An 8,681-nucleotide genomic window follows, 5' to 3' on the forward strand; every position below is an offset into this window, starting at 1 on the left:
ACTGTTCAAGGCACAGAAGTCTTCCCCAGTTTTTAAGAACTCAAGGAACTCTATATATAAAGGAAAAAGAGAATGGAAGGAAAGGGAATACTTACTCTTAGGATGTGCTTTACGTAGCCGAACCCAAGCCCTGCCCAAAGCTCTCAAGCCAGCAGACTTCCATGGTGGAGAGCGAAACACACTAACTTAACTCGACATGTCGGACTAAGGGGCCTACCTAAAGTTACTTGAAGGTCTCCTTGACAGGGCCTCCTGGTCATTGGCCCCATACCCTGACCGCAGGGCTCTGGGGGGCAGCCCCACTTGACCCCTCCTCCTCCCATTGGTGCAGAGGCCCTCCCTGCAGCACCCAGCCCATGGGCAACACATGCCCGCATCACAATGGGGGCTGCCGGTTTCAGGGGCACTACCTCAGGGCCCCCCTCCATCACAGGCCTCACTGCCTGAGCAGGAAAAATAATAATGCTCTAGCGTCCTGGGCTGCATCCAATGCAGAGCCTGGCCTGGGAGGCGACCGGACGGCGATGACTAGGCGAGGCAAGGACAGGATGCCCTGAGGATGACCGCAGAGCAGGTTAAAGGCACGATGGAGGAGTTCCTACTCTCCCATGGTTACCAGGTGGGCAAGACCATTGGAGAAGGGACCTATTCGAAGGTCAAGGAAGCGTTTTCGAAGAAGCACCAACGCAAGGTGGCTGTGAAAATTATAGACAAAAGGGGAGGACCGGAAGGTAAGGATGACACACATTGGAATCGATGCGACCAGCCATCCCTGGAAGTGCGGTGTGGCTACATGTCGTCTTCCTGGGAAACATCTGCAAGCGGAAGGGGATTTGGGGTTTTAAGGTTAAACTCTTCCACTGCAGAGTTTGTTTCAGTGATAAATTTGGAAGAGCCCACAAGGAGGGCTCTAGATACCCCCGATAAATGGGCTACAATGCAGGCATGAACTTACTTACTTATTTAGGTGATCACTCGTAGCCTCAGGATGATGGTCCTCCAAGTTGTGGGTCTGTAAGTGGCAGTGGAACCCTATTCCTGACCTGCATGTTCTCCCGCAGTGAGGACATCAGTTTCCAAGTGGAATGTGGTCCCGGTTAGGGTAGGCTTGACGTGCCTTCCTCTTGGCACATTTCTCCCTTTTGCCCTCCATTTGTGCCTCTTCGAATTCTGCAGCACTGCTGGTCACAGCTGACCTCCAGTTAGAGCGCTCAAGGGCTGTTTATGCCACAGTTTTTTAAGCTGGCTTTAAGACCATCTTTAAATCTCTTTTTCTTTCCACCAACATTACGTTTCCCGTTCTTGAGTTGGGAGTATAGTAATTGCTTTGGGAGAGGGTGATTGCGTATTGGACAACGTAGCCAGTCCAACGGAGTTGATGGTGTGAGAGCATCACTTCAATGCTGGTGGTCTTTGCTTCTTCCAGCTCGCTGACATTTGTCGGCCTGTCTTCCCAAGAGATTTGCAGGATTTTTGGAAGTAGCGCTGATGGAATCATTCCAGGAGTTGAGTGTGACGTCTGTAGACAGTCCACATTTCGCAAGCGTATAGCAGGGTTGGGAGAACAATCTATATATATAAAAATGCTTTGTGTGTAATGAGTACCTTAAAAACAAAAAAAAACAAAAAAAACGATTGGGCCAAATGACCCCAAATTTGGCAACAAAACTCCTCACAATCCGAGGAGTGACCATCACTGAAAAAAACCCACAAAACACCTTTAAATTCAAAATATTACTATATTAAATAGACTCATAGAATAGAGTTAGAAGGGACTCTACCATAGTATTGCGAGAGAACAGAAAGGAAGGAAGGAGAGAAGAAAGGAGGGAGGGAAAAAGGGAAGGAAAGTAGGAGGGAAAGGGGAAGGAAGGAAAGAGAGAAGGAGGGAGGGAAAGAAGGAAGGAAGGAAAGAGGGAAGGAAGGGAGAGAAGGAAGAAAAGAAAGAGGTAACGAAGGAAGGAAGAATACAAAGTAGAAAGGAAAGAAAAAGGGGAGTAAAGGCAGGAAAGAGGTAAAGGAAGGAAGGAGAAATAAAAAGTGAAAGAAGGAAGGAAACGGGGAGAGAAGAAAGGAGGAGGGAAGGAAGGAAAGAGAGAAGGAAGGATGAAACCAAAGAGCAAAGGAAGGAATGAAAAAAGAGGTAGAGAAGGAAGGAAGAATACAAAGCAGAAAGGAAAGAAAAGGGGGAGGAAAGGCAGGAAAGAGGTAAAGAAGGAAGGAAGGCTAAATAAAAAGTGAAAGAAGGAAGGAAAAAGTGAGGGAAGAAAGGAGACAAAGGAAGAAGTAGAGAAAGGCGGAGGGAAGGAAGGAAAGAGAGAAGGAAGGATGAAACCAAAGAGCAAAAGAAGGAATAAAAAAGAGGTAGAGAAGGAAGGAAGAATACAAAGTAGAAAGGAAAGAAAAGGGGGAGGAAAGGCAGGAAAGAGGTAAAGAAGGAAGGAGAAATAAAAAGTGAAAGAAGGAAGGAAAAAGCGAGGGAAGAAAGGAGACAAAGGAAGAAGTAGAGAAACGGGGAGGGAAGGAAGGAAAGAAAGAAGGAAGGATGAAACCAAAGAGCAAAAGAAGGAATGAAAAAAGAGGTAGAAAAGGAAGGAAGAATACAAAGTAGAAAGGAAAGAAAAAGGGGAGGAAAGGCAGGAAAGAGGTAAAGAAGGAAGGAAGGAGAAATAAAAAGTGAAAGAAGGAAGGAAACAGGGAGAGAAGAAAGGAGGAGGGAAGGAAGGAAAGAAGGAAGGATGAAACCAAAGAGCAAAAGAAGGAATGAAAAAAGAGGTAGAGAAGGAAGAAAGGAGAGAAAGGGGAAGGGAAGAAAAAGGGGGGAAGGAATAGTCCAGATATCATAACAGTCCAGATATCTACCTCTACTTCGAAAATTCTTACTATAGGCCACAGCAACGCGTGGCAGGGCACAGCTAGTCTTTTTTATAAACAAGCACCTTGGTCTCCCTACAGTCCTCAAACACTTTCTGCTTCATTTGGAAGAATGCTGCACTCACAGAGCTCAGGCGGTGTTGTGTTTCAGTGTCGGTGTTGACTTTTGTAGATAGGCGGCTGCCAAGTTAGTGGAAATTGTCAACTTTTTCTAATGTTACACCATTAAGCTGTATTTCTGGCATTGCAGGGACAATGCTGTCTCATAGCACATTCAGGTAATGTTTCAGCAGGTATCTTCAGCACCAGGTAGGCCTTTCTGTCTAGAATCCTAGAGTTGGAAAAGAGCCCAAGGGCCATCAGGTCCAACACCATCTTTCCAGGTAGGAAAAGCACAATCAAAGCCCTCTCAACAGATGGCCATCCAGCTTAAAAACCTCAATAGAAGAAGACTCCATTATGCTCCCAGGCAATGTATTCCACTATTGATCAGGTCTTACTGCCAGAAATTGTTTCCTAATACTTGGGAAAAGCTCTTTTCCTGCCGTTTGAATCCGTTGCTCCATTGTGTTCATTGCAGTAGAAAACAAGCCTTCCCCTTCCTCAACATTTCAATAGTTCTCACAACCCCACTATTTTCTCCAAGTGAAGCATGGTGAACACGATCATGAGGTCAGATGTATTGTGCTCCAAAACTCTGTCTGTCTGAATACGGAAGTCCCAGAGTAGCTTGATTTGTTCATTCTCTGTAACTATTTCTGGCTTGTGATACCACCAGTTCTTTGTCACAGGCAGATGGTATTTGTGGCACAAGTTCCATCATCATCATCATCATCATCATCATCATCATCATTATTAGAAACACAACAAGATTAGTCCACAGCAAACAAGATCACTCTGCTGGCTGTTGTATTGGATCACATGTCAGATACTTCCCATGTGTCTAGGATTGTGTGATGTATCAACGAATAATGCGTGTAGATCCCAGTAGGGTGGCCTTTTGCAGCTGTTGGCACCGATTGTGTTTAAGTGCAGGCCAAGATCTTTAGGCACTGCACCCAGTTGTTGTTATTATTATTGTTGCCCAAATCTAATGCGCACCCTAATTTTGACAAGGTAATTTAACTCCAAAAGGTGGGCATTTGATTTGAGTAACTAGGCTATTAAGGGCAGGGCTTGGTTCAGGCATGAGAGCCTCAGATGCCCCCGAAATAAGCTAATCTTATCTTTCTCCTTTACTTCCTGCTGCCCCTGCAGAGTTTATTGAGCGCTTCCTGCCCAGAGAGCTCCAGATTGTCAAGCGCTTGGACCACAAGAACATCATCCGGGTGTATGAGATGCTGGAGTCGACAGATGGGAAGATCTACCTGGTGATGGAGCTGGCAGAGGATGGGGACGTGTTTGACTGTGTGCTGCAAGGGGGCCCGTTGCCAGAGGGCCGGGCTAAGGCCCTATTCCTGCAGCTGGTGGACGCCATCCGCTACTGCCACAGCTGTGGGGTTGCGCACCGGGACCTGAAGTGTGAGAACGCCCTCTTGCAGGGCTTCGACCTGAAGCTGACTGACTTTGGCTTTGCCAAGCTGTTGCCCAAGAACCGGAAGGAGCTGAGCCAAACCTTCTGTGGGAGCACAGCCTACGCGGCCCCCGAGGTGCTGCAGGGGGTGCCCCACGACAGTCGCAAGGGGGACATCTGGAGCATGGGGGTGGTGCTTTATGTCATGCTCTGTGCCCACTTGCCCTTTGATGACACTGACATCCCCAAGATGCTCTGCCACCAGCAGAAGGGGGTCTCTGTCCCGGGACACTTGGGGATCTCCGAGGAGTGCCAGGACCTCCTCAAGAACCTGCTGGAGCCGGACATGGTCCTCCGGCCCTCCATCGAAGAGGTCAGCTGGCACCCGTGGCTGGCCAGCTCCTGAGGGCCGAGGGCCACGTCACCCCCACCCCAAACACACACACTCTCCCCCCCAATAAAAGGGGACAGTCTGTTTCCAAAATGCTCACATATATTTTAACGGGATGCTCAGTTTCTCATCTATCCTTATCCCACGGAGCGCTTGTGGGAAGAGTCAGTTCACAGCATTGTGTACATTCAGTGGGGAGTTCAATGATTTGTTTATGGCGGATCCGGCACCCAGGAAGCTAAGTATTTTTGAAATATAAGCCTTGGCTCTCCATGCCAAATGTGCCTTCTGTCCCTTCCCTTTGTGGTGTTCAAGGGCCTTCTAAGCAGACTGTCCATGCCTTCTCGACCTTCCTAATGCTGCGACCCCTTAACACTGTTTCTCAAGTTGTGGTGACCCCCAACCATAATATTATTTCCACTGCTACTTCATAACTAATTTTGCTATGAATCATAATGTAAATATCGGATATGCAGGATGTAGTTTCATTCTCTGGACCAAATTTGGCACAAATTCCCGATACGCCCAAATTTGAATGCTGGTGGGGTTGGGGGGGATTGATTTTGTTATTTGGAAATTGTAGTCACAGGGATTTATAGTTCACCTACAATCAAAGAACATTCCAAACTCCACCACAATGGAATTGGGCCAAACTTGGCACACAGAACTCTCATGACCAACAGAAAATACTGGAAGGGTCTGGTGGGCATTGACCTTGAGTTTTGGAGTTGTAGTTCACCTACCTCCAGAAAGCACTGTGGACTTGAACAATGATGGATCTGGACCAAACTTGGCACAAATCCTCAATATGTCCAAATGTGAACACTTGTGGAGTTTGGGGGAAATAGACCTTGACATTTGGGAGTTGTAGTTGCTGGGATTTATAGTTCACCTACAATCAAAGAGCATTCTGAACCCCACCAAGGATAGAATTGGACCAAACTTCCCACACAGAATCCCCATGACCAACAGAAAATACTGTGTTTGCTGGTGGTCTTTGGCAACCCCTTTGACTCCCCCCCCCTCCCCATTGGTCCCGACCCTCAGGTTGGGAAACACTACTTTAAGATGTTTGAAATAGGTCCTGCTTTGGAGATCTTGCTCTCCTCAACTTCCTAAATATGACCAAAAGAGTTGCCTGTCTGACTAAGTCCAAAGACAAACAGGTCAGGAATGAGCCAGCAGTGGCTCTCCAGAAGTTTTTCAACTGTAGTTCCCATAATCCATCTGTGCCGGCTCCTGGGAAAATTACTCACCCCAGATTCTCAGGGGAGGTCTTTCCAAATCCTGCTGCATGGGAACATTTTCAATGCCATTGTCTCATATACAGGCTGGAAGCTCAAGCATGCAAAGTATAGCCTTTCCCACTACCAATGTCCTCTCCTTCTATTGACTGCCTCCTGGCACTGAGGATTCCCATGTGATGAATGGAATGAACTCCTATAGCCCAGGAAGGCACAAGGAAAGCAGTAGTTGAGCAAAGGGAAGGCACATTTCTTCCACCTACTTGTCCCTCTTATCCTTGGCTGACCCTTAGCTCCTGCTTGTCTTGTGGCTGCCAGGGCTATAAGGGTTCATGCCACTTAGGCAGAAAAAATGAAATGCAAAGATACAAAATGTGGGATGCCTGGAAAGGAGATTCCACCTGAACATGAGGAAGAACTTCCTAACCATAGAGCTGTTCAGCAGTGGAACTCTCTGCCCCCGAGTGTGGTGGAGGCTCCTCCTTTGAAGGCTTTTAAGCAGAGGCTGGATGGCCATTTGTTGGGGGTGCTTTGAAAGTCATTTTCCTGCTTCTTGGCAGGGGATTGGACTGGATGGCCCATGAGGTCTCTTCCAACTCTTTGATTCACTTTGCCCTTGACATGGCTATTTCCTAGGCTGCACAGCTCATCTACATGAGAGGGAAGAGAAAAAAGTGATAATGTGGCCATCAAGTGTGATAGTGTATATATCATATACAGTAGAGAGCAGGGAGGAGGCCCTGCTCTCGGTCCCACCACTGTCCCAAGCACAGCTGGTGGGAACGAGAGAAAGGGCCTTCTCTGTGGCTGCTCCCACCCCTGGAACTCCCTTCCTAAGGAGTTAAAGATGGCCCCTCCCTGCCCATCTTCAAGAAACAGCTGAAGACGTACCTCTGCTCATTGGCTTACGAGAAGGACTAGATGGTAATAGCTACCATCTGTATCCATGCCCTGATAGCCCCACATCTTGAGCATTGATCAATCTATTTGCTCCCAAGGAACTGGGAAATAGATGCTTCTGTTCGATGTTTTGTCTTATGTCTGATATAACCGGTTGCATTTTTAATTTAATTTTAGTTGTTAAGGCATAATTTGCTTTTATATCTTGGGTTGTCAATTTTCATTATTATGGGTGTATTGCTGTTGTGTTCGGGCATTGAATGTTTGCCTTTTATGTTTGAAATCCACCCTGAGTCTCTCTGGGGAGATAGGGCGGAATATAAATAAAGATTATTATTATTATTATTATTATTATTATTATTATTATTTGAAACACAAGATGAGTCCACAGCAAACAAGATCACTCTGCTGGCTGTTGTATTACATGACACATCAGACGCTTCCCCAAGTGTCTAGGACTGTGTGATGTATCAGCGAATAATGCATGTCGATCCCAGTATGGTGGCCTTTTGTAGCTGGCAGATGGTAATTTTTTCAGCGCCAATTGTGTTCAAGTGCAGGCCAAGGTCTTTAGGCACTGCACCTAGTGTGCCGATCACCACTGGGACCACCTTGACTGGCTTGTGCCAGAGTCTTTGCAGTTCAATCTTTAAATCTTCATATCGTGTCAGCTTTTCCAGTTGTTTCTCTGCAATCCTGCTGTCGCCTGGGATTGCAACATCAATGATCCGTACTTGGTTTTTTAACACAATCGTGAAGTCAGGAGTATTGTGCTCCAAAACTATGCCAGTCTGAATTTGGAAGTCTCCGAGTAGCTTGACTTGTTCATTTTCTGTAACTTTTTCAGGCTTGTGATCCCACCAGTTCTTTGTCGCAGGCAGACGGTATTTGTGGCACAAGTTCCAATGAATCATCTGAGCAACGGTGTTAATGTCTCTGCTTGTAGTCTGTCTGCGTGATCTTCTTGCAGCAGCTGAGGATGTGATCTATTGTTTCATCTGCTTCCTTGCAGAGTCTACACTTGGGATCTGTCGTCGACTTTTCAATTCTGGCTTTGATGGCATTGGTTCTAATGGCTTGTTCTTGGGTTGCTAAAATCAGGCTCTCCGTCTCCTTTATTAAAGTTCTATTTGTGAGCCACAGCCATGTTTTTTCTTTGTCAATTTGGCTCTCAGTTTTTCCCAGGAACTGTCCATGGCAAACATTCTTTTGCCAGTTTTCTCTTCTGTTCTGCATTGTATTTTTATGGTATTCCCTTTGTCTTTTGCACTTGAAGCAGTTACTACTATTAACTTCCCTCAATGTTGGTTCTTGACTGCCTTTCACATAATCTGCCATTGCATGTTTCTCTTCTACCGTTTGTTTCACTTGCAGAAGCCCTCTGCTTCCTGATTTTCTGGGCAGGTAAAGTCTGTCGACATCACTACACAGGTGTAATGAGTAGTGAATTATCATCAGTTTTCTTGTTGTTCTGTCCAGATCATCCAGCTCTGCTTGTGTCCAGTTCACAATCCCAGCAGTGTATCTGATAGAATCATAGAATCAAAGAGTTGGAAGAGACCTCATGGACCATCCAGTCCAACCCCCTGCCAAGAAGCAGGAATACTGCATTCAAATCACCCCTGACAGATGGCCATCCAGCCCCTGTTTAAAAGCTTCCAAAGAAGGAGCCTCCACCACACTCCGGGGCAGAGAGTTCCACTGCTGAACGGCTCTCACATTCAGGAAGTTCTTCCTCATGTTCAGATGGAATCTCCTC

General features: G+C 46.5%; 1 protein-coding gene across 1 annotated transcript; it reads left to right on the forward strand.

Annotated features, from left to right (window-relative positions):
- Positions 1 to 559: 559 nt before the first annotated feature.
- Positions 560 to 5,299, forward strand: TSSK3 (testis specific serine kinase 3). The gene is made up of 2 exons (XM_067473319.1): positions 560 to 731; positions 4,132 to 5,299. The coding sequence occupies exons 1-2, from the start codon at positions 560 to 562 to the stop codon at positions 4,791 to 4,793; spliced, it is 834 nt and encodes a 277-aa protein (XP_067329420.1). The 3' UTR covers positions 4,794 to 5,299.
- Positions 5,300 to 8,681: the final 3,382 nt, after the last annotated feature.

Source organism: Anolis sagrei, chromosome X (assembly GCF_037176765.1).
Source record: "Anolis sagrei isolate rAnoSag1 chromosome X, rAnoSag1.mat, whole genome shotgun sequence".
In the NCBI taxonomy this organism is placed as follows: domain Eukaryota; kingdom Metazoa; phylum Chordata; class Lepidosauria; order Squamata; family Dactyloidae; genus Anolis; species Anolis sagrei.